Below are 18,011 nucleotides of genomic sequence, written 5' to 3'. Positions count from 1 at the left end.
CCTAATCACATATCAACACGTGTTGAGGTTCCCTTTTAAAACCAAGGTTTTTAAGATACTTTGTTTTTGGATTGATGGTGCAAAAGAAATTGCATTAACAAAATTTATTTTATATAAAACATGATTAAAATTAACACTTACAGAATGAGAAAAAAAAGCAGACGTTAAAAATTACAACAGTTGTTTCAATCTCTAGTTTAGTCACAACTAATTGACTTTCAACCAAATTCATTGTCATATTTTATAAAAAAAAAACGATCATATTATTTAAATGTAACTTTTCTGAAGATTGAAGTCTATTCTTGATGACTTTGAGTAAATTAAAAACCACATGATACTTGCTATTATTTGCAATCAACCAACTTTCAAGACAACTAACTACACAAGAAGAAAACTTGCAAGGGACTGAATCTACAAAACCCTAAAAGATTAGGGTTTTAACACCTAATCTCTTTACTTCACCTATATATGTAGGCCTGTTCAGTAGAGGGTCACATTCTTTAATCTTGAATAAATTATACCCTCTTGATCCATATTTCTTGAGCTCCATGATGATGATCCCCTCAATGCCTGTTTCATAGGTTTCATCGCTTTCTTCATCTCCCAAGCTTCCAAGGTTTGATTTTTCTTCTAAATATAGTAATTTAAGATATGGGTTTTGCAAGATTTTTGTTTCTTTCTGTTCAAGATTCAATCTTTAGGGTTTTGGAACTATGGGTGTTGATTGTTCAAGATTCAATCTTTAGCCTCTAAAAGTTTGTTAACAAGTCAAACTTGTAAGAACACAAGTTGATGATTAAGGATATGTTTTTTGTATGTTCAAGATTCAATTTTTAGGGTTTTGATTGATGATATTATTTGTGGGTTTGGATTATTATCTCCTAAAAGCCTGGAAATAAGTCAACATCTGATAAAAAGCTTGGAAACAAGTCAACATCAAGATAAAATGTATTTGGAATGGTTGATTTGGATGTTTTGAGTTATTGTTTGATTTAATTTGAAAAATGTGAAGTTTTAGTAAAGATATGTTCATGATCTGTTAAAAGTAGCTTTGTTTGGTTGATTTGTTTGCTTCATTTGCACATTTCACCTTCAGCTGTAACGTTTGACCAGATCTGAAATCAAAGTTTTTTTTTTTTTTTTTTTTTTTTTTTTTGACTTTAGGATGAATGATCTTGCACCCTTATAAAAGTAGTTAATTTTGTCTGCATCTGATGAAATGGAGATTTTTAAGTGAATTGATTAGTATTTCTAATTTGAAGATTATCCGAATTGTCTAAGATCTACCACCGAGTATGTTTATATATCGGCGGAAGTGCTATATCTTGGTGAAGCAAGCGACAACCTATAGTTTCGTCTACTTGGTTGTAGACGGTCACATTCTTTCATTTTGAATATGTTATACCCGTTTGATCTATATTTCTCGAGTTCGATGGTAACACCCGTTTCCGATATCCAATGATCTAGGCTATGGGTTTTGTAAGATTTGTGTTTTTTGTCTGTTCAAGGTTCAATTTTTATGGCTTTGGGACCATGTATGCTGATTGATTTATTATATTACTTGTGGGTATTGATAATCTACCCCTAAAAGTTTGGAAGCAAGTCAACATAGAACAACTTCATCATCATCATCATACTCAGTAAATCCCACCAATAGCAAAGCTAAGGTAGGGTCTGAGGAGGGTAAGATGTAGACAACCTTACCTCTACCCCATAGGAATAGAGAGGCTGCTTCCAGTGAGACCCCCGGCTCGATGGTAGTTTTGCATCACGCCTTGGACATAAGGCACATAACACTCGGCAATTAACTGACTTGCAAGTCAACATAGAACAACTTGGAATGGTTAAAATCTTGATTTAGGATATGGGTTTTGTAAGATTCATTTTATTTGTCTGTTCAAGATTCAACTTGTGGGTTTTGATTATTATCTCCTAAATGTTTGGAAAAGTCAACATCGAAAAACACAGTGAAGATATGTTCAAGATCTATTAAAGTAGATTTGTTTGGTTGATTTCTTTGCTTGATTTGCACATTTTACCTTTCGATTGTGATGTTTGACCAGATCTGAAATTTAAGATATTTTTTTTTCGGTTGACTTTGGATGAATGATCCTTCACACTTTTAAAAATAGTTTATTTGTCTGCTTCTGATGAGATGGAGATTAATCGGTGAATTGATTACTATCTTTTATTTGAAGGTCGAAGTCGTAGAGGGTCACATTCTTCCTTTTTGAATAAGTAATGCCCTTTTCATATGTTTCATCGATTTTTAGGATATGGGTTTTGAAAGATGTGCGTTTTGTCTGCTCAAGATTCAATTTTTAAGGTTTTCGCACTCAGTATGTTGATTGATTTACGATATTATTTGTGGGTTTTGATTATTAGTCCCTATAAAAGTTTGTAAACATAAGATGTATTTTGATTTGAGTAGTTGATTTCTTTCTTGATTTAGGATATGGGTTTTGTAAAATTTATGTTTTATGTCTTTTCAAGATTAGGTTTTTTGGGTTTTAATTTACGATATTATTCAAAATGGTTGATTTCTTGATCTGGGTATTTCTTGTTATTGTTTGATTTGATATGAAAATGTGAAGATGTGTTCATGATCTATTAAAAGTTTTGCTTAATTTGCACATTTTATCTTCAATTGTAGTGTTTGACTAAATCTTAAATCAAAGATATTTTGAGTTGACTTTAGGAAGTATGATGAAATGAAGAATTAAGTCGAGCTTCATTCTCTTAGAGCCAGGGATTTATTGGTATTTTTACATTTGTTTCTGTGATCCGTTTCTTATGGCGCACGAGTGTTGACTTTTGGTTTGACTACTTTACAGTTGTTATAGAGTGCAACGATGTTCACGTAAGTGATTATAAGAAAGTTCGATGGTTTTTTCACATCTATCTCTGTGATCTGTTTCTATAGTGCATGAGGGTTGACTACTTGACGGTTGTTATATATTGCCACCTTGTTCATTTTAGTGATTATAAAAAATTTTTGGGGATCTAATTAGTTTTTTTATGTTAAAAGATTGAAGATAACAACATTTGACTTCATTTGTTTTACATGATTTTTTTATATATTTTGTGAAAACCGCAGATATTTTGAAAAAATTATAAAAGATGGCTACATCAAAGGTAGACGGGACTTCAAACGGTTCGGTAAAGTCAAAAGACGAAGAAGGAACCACACCTTCAATATTCGAGATTGACGATTCGGATCTTACAAGATTACTAGAAAAGCCGAGGCCACTTAACACAGAGCGAAAAAGGTCATTTGACGAAAGATCATTTAGTGAAATGTCGATCACCATGTCCCCACGCAATAACTTTTATAGAACGAGTGAACATTCATCGCGTGCTTTTGATAATCTTGATGGTGTTTATTCTCCGGGAAGATGGACGGGAACACCGAGAAGCGCTTGTTTTGAGCCTCATCCAATTGTCGGAGAAGCTTGGGAGGCATTGAGACGGTCTATAGTCAACTTTCGTGGGCAACCCGTTGGGACTATTGCCGCACTTGATAATTCTTCAGAGGAACTTAACTATGATCAGGTAAAAAAAGTTAGGATAAAAATAAACAAGTCAAATGGGTGTAGTGGTGTAAACGAGTCGAGCTTAAACGAGATCAGTTGGCTAAAAAAGCTCGAATCAAATGTGGCTTAAGTAAGCCCGAGTTTAAAAATAAGGTTGTTTAATAAACGAGCCTTAGCCCAAGCTTCACATACCAAGCTTGGCTAGGCTTGCGAGTCTAAACGAGCCTGATTATATAATATATACAAATTTGTAATTTACATGAAAAAATAATTGTAAAAACAGTTGGCATAAACATTACTAAATAATATGTATTGCGTTATATATCAAAAGAATTGCATATGTATTCAAATAAAATAATTTAAGTAATTGATAAATATAAAACTAGCTCGAGCTTTGTTAAGCTAAATGGGCCAAGCTGGAGGTTGACCCGTCACCTGTTTACATAAACGGGTTGACCCGCACATTAAATTTATTATTGTTGACCCGTCTTCTTTGCGAGCTCTAAACCATGAAGGATTTTATCTTCTCGTACAGGTATTCGTAAGAGACTTTGTGCCTAGTGCACTGGCCTTTTTGATGAACGGGGAGCCCGAAATCGTAAAGAATTTTCTTTTGAAAACCGTTTTCCTTCAATCCCGCGAAAAAAAGGTGGACAATTTCAAATTAGGAGAAGGGGTCATGCCTGCGAGTTTTAAAGTGCTTCACAATCCGGTTAGGAACACGGAGACCATATTGGCCGATTACGGTGAAAGTGCAATCGGTCGAGTGGCTCCTGTTGATTCGGGCTTTTGGTGGATTATTTTGCTTCGGGCCTATACAAAGTCGACCGGTGACACTTCTTTGGCTGAACGGCCCGAAATGCAACGCGGTATTCGTCTTATTATGACTCTCTGTCTTTCGGAAGGGTTTGATACGTTTCCTACGTTGCTTTGTGCTGACGGGTGTTGTATGATTGATCGTAGAATGGTTAGTATCGTTAATATATTGGCTTTTATCAATTTTGCTTTATGGGATTGTTGATGGGGAAAATAAACAAAAATTATACATATAATACTTGTAATAATACATATAGATTTATGTGTAATTTTTTTTTGTTTTCAATACTTGAAAAAATTAAAATAAATAAATAAATAAATAAATAAATAAAAAATTAACGAGCTAGCTCTCGAACATTTTGTGAGCCGAGCTCGAGCTCGATAAAATAAACGAGCTGAGCTGGCTCGTTTAAGTTCGAGCTCGAGCTCAACCTGGCTCACCTTGACTCGACTCGATTACAACCCTAAGATGGATCGTAACGGTTTGGGTTGACCGAAAACACCTTTTGTCGAAACATTTTGAAATGTTTGTAATAGGGGTGTTTATAAACTGTTTAAACGATTGAATTGCTTAAAACAAAGCAAGTCGGCCGGTTTGGTCGATTTGAAATCCAAACCGGTCGAATAAGATTCAATAAAATAATATTAATTCAATAACAATATAATTATTTTAGAATAAAAATTTATGAGGTAATATTTTCGCTTTTTTTAATGAGCAGGGCGTTTACGGGTACCCAATCGAGATACAAGCATTATTTTTCATGGCTCTAAGATGTGCATTGTCTCTTCTAAAACGTGATTCCGAGGGTAACGATTGCATTGACCGAATAGTCAAGCGTCTTCACGCTCTAAGCTTTCACATGAGAAGTTACTTTTGGCTCGACATTAAACAACTAAACGACATATACCGTTACAAAACCGAAGAATACTCGCATACAGCCGTCAACAAGTTCAACGTCATTCCCGATTCACTTCCCGATTGGGTTTTCGATTTCATGCCGACACGTGGCGGGTACTTTATCGGGAACGTGAGTCCTGCTAAAATGGATTTCAGGTGGTTTTGTTTGGGGAATTGTGTCGCTATATTGTCGTCTTTAGCGACACCCGAACAAAGTTCTGCGATTATGGATCTTATTGAATCGCGTTGGCAAGAACTTGTTGGTGAAATGCCGTTGAAGATATGTTATCCGGCTATGGAAAGTCATGAATGGAGAATTGTGACGGGTTGTGACCCGAAAAACACGAGCTGGAGTTATCATAATGGTGGATCTTGGCCAGGTGAAAACTTTCTTAAATATTGTCCTTTTAAAATCTTTTATTAATAATGCATGTAAGCGTGTTAAAATCTTGTAGGTAGAGAGTGTTGAATGGTCGTGTCGGTGTTGGGCATTTATTATAGGTCAAAACGTGTAACAGCCCAAGTAAACCGTGCCAAGATATTGTCCGCTTTGCACCCCGATGTGTTGCCCATCCAGGAACTCATGGTTTTGTTTTCACCCGACGAGTTGCTCGCCTAGGAAAAAACGCGTTTTGCCTGGGAGAGCAACTCGTCGGGTGTTTTTGCCTGGGCGAGCAACTCGTCGGGTGAAAACAAAACCGTGAGTTCTTGGATGGGCAACCCATCGGGGGCAAAGCGGACAATATCTTGGCATGGTTTACTTGGGCTGTTACAAAACGTGTCGAGTCAAAGGGTTGGGTTGAACCTAATACTTTTGTCCAAAAATATTTATTTTATATTACAAATAATTAAGTTGGTCGGAATATGGTTAAAAGAAACTAAAAACTTAGTAGTACTCTAATATTTTGAATACGTGATTTAAGAAGTTTTAAATACGCATTTATCTAAACAAGTCAAATGGTTTTACGGGTTGTAAACGGTTTGACAGCTGTATGCAGATTAAACAGGTTTTGATAAATGGGTTAAACAGGCTTACAATTTGACCACATACAATATATGTATTTTTAGTTTAGTTTAAAAGACGGGTCGACTTGTTTAATTAAATAGATTAAAGCCTGACAACATGATATTAAACAAGTTAAACAAGCCAACCCATTTTTTTTTTATTACAGGGGTTAAACATATTACCATTCTACGAGAATTCATACGTTATGATTTTTTGGAGTGTACGTTTTAAAAGTGAACATTTGCTTATGAAATCCATCTCTTTATTGATTGTTGTAGTTCTCTTATGGCTCCTGACGGCCGCCTGCATCAAGGCCGGAAGACCCCAGATCGCAAAACGAGCGACAGAGTTAGCGGAAAGCCGATTATTGATGGACGGGTGGCCTGAATATTATGATGGAAAGATGGGGCGGTACATAGGAAAACAAGCGCGCAAGAACCAAACATGGTCCATAGCGGGTTACTTGGTGGCTAAAATGATGCTTGAAGATCCATCTCATTTGGGAATGATAGCACTTGAGGAAGACAAACAGATGAAGCCTCAGATGAAAAGATCTGCTTCATGTTGATTATTATAATATATATATATATATCATTGTTCTGTTTCCTGGATTTTCATTTTCAATACTTTCTGTATTATACCCATTCCCATATGATTATGGGGAACAATGCAAATTGATGAAATTTTGTAACCATTTGGTGTTGTTTGGTTTGAATAATGGTTTTGAACTTGGAAAAACATGTTGATCTGGAAAGCCTTGTTTTTAATGTTTTCATAATCAAACCGCGGCTGTCTTACTAGTGAACCGGCCTAAATAAGGAATGGTACCAATGGAGTGGTGGTCCATTGCCAAAGACAAAACCTTTAAACATCTTCGGAGGGGGAGGTCTTGAGTTTAAGTCTTATAGACAACAGGGAATAAAAGAAATTTAAAAAGGAATGGTGTCGTATAAAACAAAATAAGGTGTGACTAGTTTATGTTTTGATGTGAATTTGTAATTTTAACAGAATCAGATGATTGAAATAAACAAAATATGAAGTCTAGTAAATGAATCTCTAATTACGTTGATACAGGGTTATAAAAAACATCATTTACGTAGCTCAAACGTTCAAAAGTTTCACCCTTTAAGTTCAAAAAACATGTTGAGCATCCTTTATATTTATTTTTTTGTTGTATCTTACATCCTTAAACACTAATTCTGTTTATATGTGTTGTTAAGTCACATGCAAGTTATGTGAGGACATCTTTTGTCTTTTTACCATCCGCCTCCTTTATCAGCTTCTATGTTAAAACCCTCTTTAGCTCCGATCACTTATTTATATTTCTACGGCAAGTCATCGCAATCATGCCATCGCCGACAGTCTACTGCAAATGTAGGAGAGAGGCAACAATCAAGACCTCTTGAACACCTAAATTCTAGCTCGTCGGTTTTATTATTGTCCAATGAGGGGTTGGTTTTACATCGGTTTAATTTTTCTTAATTCACTTTATAAAATCAGCGATAATCGTTGAGGGTTTTATTCTTGCCCTAATTTTTTGTTTCAACTATCATGTAGGGGTTACAATGTGTGAGTTCATTGGGTGGGTTGACCCAAATATGTGTCAAAGATCAGCTGATGTCATACCTGGTCTATTGAGTTCAAGAACGAACTTGAAGCTTCAAATGGTAAATCGTGACCTTGGCCATAAAGATACCATTAACTGAGAATATCTACAAACTGTAGACATGTTTCCATGTATCCAAATGGTAAATTGGTAGCACCTAAGTTTCTAGTATCCCAACCTTTTGACCATAACTTTGTATGTTCCATATTGTTGCCATTGCATGTGTCTAAGGCCTTCCTATGATTTTCCATCTTCTACTAGCATATGTGTTTTTTTTTCCAACATGCCCGAATTTGGGCATGGGCAACGTGGGCGACGACCCAAGCCTGAACTCCAGGGAGGCCTGGAATTTTTATTTTCTTAAAGTATATTTTATGCATAAATTGCATTTAAATTATGTTGGTGTGAAAAAGGACAATAAGACCAAGATTAGATTGTCTGGAAAGGAACAAGACAAACTTTTCAAAGGCAAGGACAAAGGCAAAGCTACTTTACGGATAACTAAAAGACATAATTTGCAAGATGAGGCGTTAGACCTGAGAGATTTACGGGACACCTGAAGCTAAAGATGGCTTTAAGGGTATGCTTGCAAAAGAACTCTATGACGTCATCCTTTAAGATATTAACCTTTTGTGCAAGATTGTTTCAGGGGTTGAGTAGATTAGAGATGGAAGAGGGACAAGAAACTTGAAAATCACCTCACAAAGAAGATTTTAAGATTCAAGTTTCTTCGATAGATCATATAGATGATTTAAAAAAAATGTATTTTCAATATTTCCTTTTGTTTTGTATAAACAATATTTATTCTTGAATGATATTGGTACTTATGGAGTTATGGTTTAAGTATTTCGTGCAAAATTTCTGTTGCTACCTTTGAATAGAATTATGCACATGTAATTAAAAAGCCAAGAAGGAATTCTACAATTTAGTAAAGTCTCGCAAACGTGTTGTCAAGAGTGAACAATGGCGAACCATTTTTTTGATAATTTGTTTTATCAAAAATGATATTATATAAGATCTATTGTATCCAATTAAAATTATTATTTTATATTGTATTTCTTATAACAAGAGAATACAGCACCCCATAAAAGAGACACCAAATGATGACCGTGGTGATGTGACGGTGATGACCCTTCGGTCAACCCCTCCTTCTTTCCTCTCCTTTTTTCCTTCTCTCTTCTGAGGCAAAACCCCCTAAACAGAAACACCACAACGTGTGATTTGTGACTGTGGTAGTGTGGTAATGGTGCGACGGGGTCACTGCACCTCTCTCTTCTCTCTCCTTTTTCCTCTTCCAGTTCTCTCTCATATGAAGTGAAACCGTTACGGGGAGTAAGGTGTAATCTGGAGGACACGCGTCCTAAGGAGGAATGCTCGCCTAAATTTGGTGAATAGAAACAAACCATGAACAAAAACACTATTCGTTTCCATTGTCTGTTTTATATAATATAATATAATATAATATAATATAATATAATATAATATAATATAATATAATATAATATAATATAATATAATATAATATAATATAATATAATATAATATAATATAATATAATATAATATAATATAATATAATATAATATAATATAATATAATATAATATAATATAATATAATATAATATAATATAATATAATATAATATAATATAATATAATATAATATAATATAATATAATATAATATAATATAATAATAAAAAGTCCCTTTAATGCCACATGACATTCTCTCGTAATAAACGATCTTATCAAAATGACATGTGGCAATTTATTATACTACATCAACCATAATAATAATAATAATAATAATAATAATAATAATAATAATAATAATAATAATAACTAAATTACATAAAAACCATTCTCCACTTTAATAAATAATTTTTTATGCATCATCTGACTCAAAAGAAATTGATATACCATGATGCCTGAGTTACTAAATTATACTATATGATGTATAGATAAAAATATAACAATTACTTTATCTCTTGAATATATACCGATTTTACATATTACAGATCAAGATTATCTTCACATCTATAACATACGATAATGGGTCATTATATATTTTTTTAATATGTCTGTATTTAATACGAATCTTCTTTAAAATCAAAAGTCTTTTAATCGTAGGTTTATTATTATCTATAATAAAACTATTATTATTTTTTATTATTAATATCCCTGATTTAATTATTTATGCATTATTATATTTACTTTATTTGATAATATAACACCTCATTAAGATTAACCATATATTTAGATTAACCACATATATTTCTAAAACCAAATGATTTAAAATATTAATTATTGATAAAGATGATAAAGTAACAAATTTACTAATAAAAAATCCCCTTAATGCCACATGTCACTCTAATTTAAATTTTAATATAAGATTCCAAATATTGTCACGGGTCACTCTCTCCTTCAACTTTACAATTTATTTAAAAATATTTTTTAATCCATATCTTACTAATATAATAAATTTAATTTAAATATGTTAATAGCCATATTAGGATGCACTTTTAATTAGTTTAGTAGATAAATACAATGTATTTTGTTAAATATTATCGTAAAATAAAAAAAAATAATTAGATTTTTTTTACTAAAGCAAGGTGACTCGAATCATTCATTGGAGTCATTTATTTTTTAGTTTTTCCGCCTCTCACTCATACTTAATTATAGATATCTATCTTTTTAACTAAAGATAATTATTATGTAGATTATAGATAATTATCTTTTTAACTAAAGATAATTGTTATATTTGGGGATCTGTTTTTTTGGATTGTGTTTGCGAGCTTGCAGGAGAAAAGAAAACTAATGCTTATAAAAGTTATTAAGTTTTAATGTATTTATAAATTAGATGGAAATTATAGTTTACTTAAATAATAATTTTATTTACTTTGTAAGATGATCTAGACAGATCGATTTTAATAGTCGCAATTAATAGATCGATTTTGGCTTAATAATTTTAATGATTCACATTTTGTGGTTTTGTATTTCAAAAAACTTATGGTTGTTTATGGCACAAAATGGAATGGAAGCAAAAATATAACACAGAAAACAATTTGAGAAATTTAATACAATATTAGTTCTAAACTGTTACATTAGGCACTATATTTTCAAAAAAAAGGCACTATATTATATGGTAAATTGATTAATGGGATTTTGGTCTATTGTTAAAGGCAAAACCTTTTTAAAACACATGCTTGGGAGGGGGAAGTCTTGTGTTCAAATCTCATAGACGATAGAGAATAAAAAATTTGCAACTCAATTTTTTTAAGGTAAACTGAAATTTGGATAGGGAAGTTAAAATTTTAAAAAACTAAAACTAACTTCATAATAAAGAAAATACCCGAATAACGATAAAAAATAGAATATACAGCATATTTAGAAGATAATTCCCAAATGATATATGGGATTCATCACTTTTTCTATAGGTGTTCAAAGATATATTTAAAAAAAGCTATTAACTTCACATAAAATATTTACAAATTAATTAAATAAATTCGTTGTATCGTCTCTATATGTATAATTCTCAATAACTAAATAATCTATCTGTATTCATATCTTTATCTATATCTATCTATATCTTCTATATAATAAAAGAAAAATCATGAGGATAGAGTTATATACTTTTTGGTTTTACCGCATTTCTCTCCTATTTAATTATAAATATTTTTTAATTAAAGATAGTTATTATATCATTAACCAAAGGAATTTAATATGAAAGTACTTATTAATTTTTTAAATAAACCTATATCTTTTTTACATAAAAGCTTCACCAAGTTTAAAATTATGCGATTTCTAAAAAATCAAATATTTAATATGGTTGAATGGTAAGAATAGTAAAAGTACAATATGCTAAACACAATGTATTAAAAAATCAAAGTTAATTCTCGGCTAAAAAACAATGTTTTAAAGATTAACTTAACAAACTTTATAATTATCACGTCAATGTTCATTGTTTTAAATATATATGTTGATGACTAAATATGTTAAAAATTAAACTATGTTTTATTCTTTAGTATAATGCACATGTTTATTAAATCATGCAATGTGTATTTCTTTTAAACATAACTTTTTATTACTAATTATATAACATTATATTTATCATTCCGTGTAATTAACGAGATTACAATCTAATATAATAATACAACTTTTTTCAACCTTTCTGTTACACGTCAAAGATACACATGTCCAAGTATTGAGAAGTCTAAGTTGCCGTGTAAGTTGGTGAAGGGCAAAATACACATCATCACATGAAAAATATTTTTGCCTAATTTATTTATGAGAAATAAAATAGTTAATGCTACATCTCTTTAACCTGTAATGAATTCAATTTATTCTTTTAATTAATATTTTTTAAAAAATATGTCTATTAGCTGTAACTATTAGTTCACTTTCATCCACAATTAATTAACTCAATTTATTATTTATCAACCTAATATATATGTTTGTTAGTTTTATTAATATTCAATAAATAAATATATATTTCAATTTGTTTCCAACCCTGATTTGAATTAAATTAAAAAAAAACAAACTTTTATTTTCGAAACATAATAATAAGGAACCCCTGAGAGAGAGAGAGAGAGAGAGAGAGGATGAAGGGGAACACGAAGAAGCCGATCCAGGTGGTGCGGACATGGGTACGGAGGCAACCACCGAAGGTGAAGGTGTTCCTTGCATTCGCCATCGCAATCGCCGCCCTCATCTTCATCCGCATGGTCGTTTACGATCACGACAACCTCTTCATTGCCGCTGAGGCCGTTCACGCTCTCGGAATCTCTGTTCTTATTTACAAGCTCGCCACCGAGAAAACTTGCGCCGGTCGGTATTCTTTTTGTCCTTTTACGTGTTTCTTTTTTATTTCATTTCATTTTTATTTATTTATTTATGTTTTGTTTGTTGATGTGGTTTTTTAAGCTGATTTTGTGATGTTGAATTGGGTTTATTGTATGGATTTAGGGCTTTGAATTGGAAAAGATGATTGATTGAAATTTTGTCAAATTTCTATGGTTTGTTTTAAGGTTTTGATGTATTTATTAATTTTTTTTTATAAAAAAAAAAACTTGAATTTACAATAATTGTGGTATTGAAATTGGCCGGAAATGATTTCGTGGAAGGTTGGAACTTGTTTAATTATGGAAGAAATGAAAGATGAATTAAAAGCTAGACTTATTTAGAAGAATTTGATGAGGATAGGGTAGTTCTTTCGGTTTGAAATTAGTAACTTTTGCTAATTTTATATACATTTATTACCAAGTGGAAATTGTCATTTATTCAACATAAAAAATGAACCTGCAGGGATGGCGCAGCGTTAAGCCGCGCATGATTCCCTTATAGCATGTTCGAATCCAACTTCCCATGAGTTTTCTCTAACGGGTTCTCACTATCAAAAAACAACTTAAGTTATGTTTTACCTGGTCCCACTGGTTAGCAGGGTATTGGTGGGTCCCATGAGTTTTCCTTGACGGATTCTCACGGTTAAAAAAACATAAAAAAAATGCTGCTCTAATATTAATATTTTGTGTGTATGTTTATTGCAGGTCTTTCACTGAAATCGCAAGAACTCACAGCCATTTTCTTAGGTTCTAGACTCTACTGCAGTTTTGTAATGGAATATGATGTACACACCTTACTAGATTTGGCTACCTTAGCTGCCACCGTATGGGTTGTCTATATGATGCGTTTTAACCTCAACTCCAGTTATATGCTCGAGAAAGATAACGTCACCAATTATTACGTGGTAACTTCTTCATTATCAAATAATAATAATAATAATAATACCCTTCATCATATTTCACAGCCTCTAATCATCTTAATGTAGGTGATTCCTTGTGCCGTACTGTCTCTAGTGATTCATCCGACAACACAACATCATATTATAAACCGGATTCTATGGGCCTTTTGTGTTTATTTGGAAGCTGTTTCGGTGCTGCCACAACTTCGTGTCATGCAAAATACCAAGGTTACTGTCTAAAAATCGTCCTTTATGTATGTCAGTTATTGCAAATTGTGTCCTTTATCTTCAATAATTACAGTAAACGTACTCGATGTTTGCAAACCCTTGCAAGTTATGTCCGTTAGCACTAACTCAGTTAATTTTTTGTGGTTAAATCTGACCAAATGGACCTCACATGAGGGTATTTTGGTCATTTTACTCTCATGCGTGGTCTATTTGGTCAGATTTAACCATAAAAAGACCGTCATGTGGGGTCCATTTGTTCAGATTTAACCACAAAAATTAACTGAGTTAGGGCTAAAGGACATCACTTGCAAGGGTTTGCAAACATCGAGTACGTTTTCTGTAATTATTGAAGACAAAGGACACAATTTGCAATAAGCGACATACATAAAGGACGATTTTTGTACTTTACTCTTTTATTAATGTGGTTCTAATATGCTATGGGTTTGTATGTTTCGGTTACTAACTTGAGTTATATCTTTTTTTTAAGATTGTTGAACCGTTCACAGCACATTACGTTTTTGCTTTAGGGGTTGCAAGGTTTCTAAGTTGTGCTCATTGGATTCTCCAGGTAGACAATATTTTCTAGTTTTTTATTTGACCTATTTGTTCGTTTAACGAGTCTTCGATTATTTCTGATTAATTTTTTATAAAATGTTTACAGGTGCTGGATACCCGGGGAGGTTTATTGACGGCTTTAGGTTATGGGTTATGGCCGTCGATGGTCCTCCTTTCTGAAATCGTCCAAACGTTTATACTCGCCGACTTCTGTTATTACTATGTTCAAAGGTCCGTTCTCGTTTCAAAAATATATTTTCTTGGAATTTCTTTCTAAGTTTTTTTACATATTCGCGGGTTTGAGACTTATTACGGTTCGGTTTTGGCGGTTTAACGGTTGGTCGTTGGTTTGGAATTTTCAACCAGCCATAACCTTTTTAGTCTATTTATTTTTTGTTTTTTGTTTTTTTTTTTTTTGTTTTTTTTTTTTTTTGTTTTTTTTTTTTTTTGTAATACATAGTTTATGTATATGTATTATATTCATGAAAAATCTTTATCATCTCAAATGTATTAAGTTAAAAAACAGGGAACCGCCAAGAACCGAACTATCAGTCCAACCAACCGGCCCAACATAGCCGGTTTGTTTTTTTTGTCGTTTTTTTTTCAAAACCGAACCGTGAGCACCCCTATATGGTAGTATCGGTTATGATTTGATTTCTTGTGGTTGCAGTGTTATGGGTGGGCAACTCGTTTTACGCCTTCCATCAGGCGTGGTGTGAGTCGGGTAAAAAGCGAGCAGGGTTCAAAGGGACGTTACAACTCCCCGATAATATAGTAGTAGAGTTAGTAAGCAGCATGTTCCTGTTTATGTTAACATATGGGAGTGTAGGGGGTGGGGTTTGGTTCCTTTCAAGATTGTTACCCTGTTAAGTTTATGTAAAGTTTTTAATCTATCTTAAAAAAGGGAAAGTATCCCTTATCTTAGCTTTGCTTATCTTATGGGTATGCAAGAACCTAAAGGGTAAAAAGTATTTTTAGTTTTTTAGGGTTGACAAATCAATTAATTTTGAAGGAATTGTATGGGGAAAATGGGAAATTATCCATGATCTTAGTTTTGGTGATCATATGGGTATGTAAGAAGCTAAAGGGCTAAACACATACATTTTTAGGGGTTCGTTAACGTACAATTTTGCTTAACGTACGCTGCGTACGTACGCTGAGGAGTTTTAACATGTGGGTTTTTTTCCTTAACATGCGGAATTATTATTTATCAACATGCAACTTTTTTTCTCTTAACATGCGATTCTTTATACTTTTCCTCATGCGATTTTTTTTGTGTTTTTAACATGTGGACTTTCTTTTTCTTATATACATATGCGGATTTACCTCTCCAAACACAAATCCACATGTTGTAAATTCAATATCCGCATGTTATATCTTCACAGTGTACACAACATACGTTATGCAAAATTGTACATTATAAGTACATATTTATACATATACTACGCATGTGATATATGAAGAGGTAACTGTATAATCATTAATCTTTTTTTCTTGCATTATTTCTTTAAAACACTATGTGCAAGTGATTATGTGGTTTTAAATTTGGTTTTGCAACCCCTTGGCTTTTTTTTGTCTTTTTTTTTTTCGTAAAATAACCAAACTTAGTGACGTTAACATCAAATAGATCATTTTTTTGGGTAAAAGGTTACCCTGGTGATTCTGTATATTCACAACCAAATAAAACAAGTAGTGTAGAGAGTCTACACTAGTTCAATCATGAGACAGGCCCCATGAAAGTAAGAACAAGAACAATCCAAGAACACACCCAATAAAGTAAAACACTGAAAAAACAACTAGACTAAACTCTAGAAAAAATAACCACAAAACAACTACTCAACCGCCATCATCATCAACGACATCCCCATGAATCTCCCACGCTTGAAGAAGTTTCCGCACACTAGTCGTGTTCTTTAGTTTTGCTCCCATCAGCTTGTACCTTACTGTGTTTAGTATAACGTCACTGAGCTGCTCCGGAGGGCTCAACTGATTTTTGAATAAACGAGCATTCCTTTCTTGCCAAATGAAGTATGTAGCAGCCGCAACTATGAGTTTAGCAACATAGATCATAGCCGACTTTGAACGAGCACGAACAAGTAACCAGTCCACAATATCCCTCCATTGCGGCCTAATAGACGTCATGGCCACCCTTTGCCAATATGTTTTAGTAGTGTTATTACTGTAGTCGGAATCCAAAATCATATATATAAGGGGAATTTATGAAAATGTCATTTGACCAACGTTCTTTACGAAAATGTCACGTTCATGCGTCCGTGGACGGACTCCTCCACATGGGAGGAGTCTGTGCGTCACCTTGAAGAGTCCATGAACGAGGAGCTGACACGTGTCCTTTCAAATGTTGAAGAGTCCATCCCCGACGCATTCCATGCCCTCCCCGACGCATCCCATGCCTCCCCGACGTATCCCATGCCTCCTCAACGCATCCCTTGCATCCGGACGCATCCCATGTGGAGTAGTCCGTCCATGGACGCATGAACATGACATTTTCGTAAAGAACGTTGGTCAATGACATTTTCATAAATTTCCCTATTTCCTGCGACATTAATCTGAAAAGAGTTAGTAAAAAGTTATGATGACATGTAAAAGGATCTATGTTTATGAATCTCTTAATAATACAACATTATGCTCTATTATATACAATGGTTTAAGGATACCATGTGCTTATAAAACATTTATGAATTTGTAACAATTCTATGGCTTGAAAAAACTTACAACTTTTGATATACTGTTTTTTTCATAACCTAAATCTCCTTTCACATTTCTCGTATGTGGGCGTCTGTCCCAAATCTCTTTTCTCTTTTCCATTTGCCCACCTAAGCTATTGAAAAGATATGGTCCTGGACCTCCTTCGGGCTCGGGCGAAACCCATATCTAAACCAAAAAACAATTGCCTTGACAAGTTACCTGCGGGCGCCACCTGGCGTGTGGTGATATGCCAACAAGGAGGACACAGTATAAGATGAAAGCGACATGTAACCAATCATAGTCCGCAAATCGCTATATCAGGTGGTCTCCACTAGTGATTATCACAAAGAGGACGCGAGGTACATGTGACAACGAGGTTTAGCCAATCACACACTGAAGATTCATATCCTCCTAAACCTTAGCTAATGACGGACACAAACGAGACAACAAGGACATCCAAAAGGCCAGTCAGAGCCTGCGGACGTATGTCCACCTCTGAGGACACTAATTGTCAGAGCAGAGGGGAGCAAATGGATAATCCTAACGTCTCATCTAATCCTTCCCCATCCTTCCACTATAAATACTACACTATATCAAGGTGAAATCATTATATGCTTTCATTCTTACTTATACTTATTCTCTTTAAAGAGCAATACTTATTCTCATGCCGAATGGTGGTTACGAGAAGAATCCCCCACCTATCATTCTCGTAACAAGTCTCAAACTGTTGTCAGTTTTGCAAATCATTCAAGGATCAGAGCTTGTGAAGATCAGATTAGTCTCCACCCAGTTGAGCATTAGTTTAATCTTCTCAGATTAGACTTGTGTTTCTTCAGCTACCATGACACGACGATAACTTTGAAGATAAAGTTGTAGCTAAAATAAATATAGATGCAGCAAAGTGAATACAAAGTTTGTAATCGTT

At 33.5% G+C, this 18,011-nt stretch overlaps 2 protein-coding genes across 2 annotated transcripts; both read left to right on the top strand.

Annotated features, from left to right (window-relative positions):
• The first annotated feature begins 459 nt into the window (after positions 1–459).
• On the top strand, positions 460–6,993 carry LOC110908158 (probable alkaline/neutral invertase D). Its single transcript, XM_022153060.2, has 5 exons — positions 460–616; positions 3,098–3,552; positions 4,069–4,500; positions 5,069–5,627; positions 6,532–6,993. The coding sequence occupies exons 2-5, from the start codon at positions 3,121–3,123 to the stop codon at positions 6,819–6,821; spliced, it is 1,713 nt and encodes a 570-aa protein (XP_022008752.1). The 5' UTR covers positions 460–616; positions 3,098–3,120; the 3' UTR covers positions 6,822–6,993.
• A 5,381-nt stretch (positions 6,994–12,374) lies between these two features.
• Positions 12,375–15,314, top strand: LOC110908160 (ER lumen protein-retaining receptor erd-2.2). Its single transcript, XM_022153061.2, has 6 exons — positions 12,375–12,684; positions 13,404–13,603; positions 13,685–13,825; positions 14,313–14,393; positions 14,487–14,611; positions 15,051–15,314. The coding sequence occupies exons 1-6, from the start codon at positions 12,459–12,461 to the stop codon at positions 15,097–15,099; spliced, it is 822 nt and encodes a 273-aa protein (XP_022008753.1). The 5' UTR covers positions 12,375–12,458; the 3' UTR covers positions 15,100–15,314.
• Positions 15,315–18,011: the final 2,697 nt, after the last annotated feature.

The sequence above is a fragment of the Helianthus annuus genome, chromosome 14 (assembly GCF_002127325.2).
Source record: "Helianthus annuus cultivar XRQ/B chromosome 14, HanXRQr2.0-SUNRISE, whole genome shotgun sequence".
NCBI lineage: Eukaryota > Viridiplantae > Streptophyta > Magnoliopsida > Asterales > Asteraceae > Helianthus > Helianthus annuus.
Note: the sequence above shows the minus strand (reverse complement) of the source record. Positions and strands in the feature narration are given on the sequence as shown.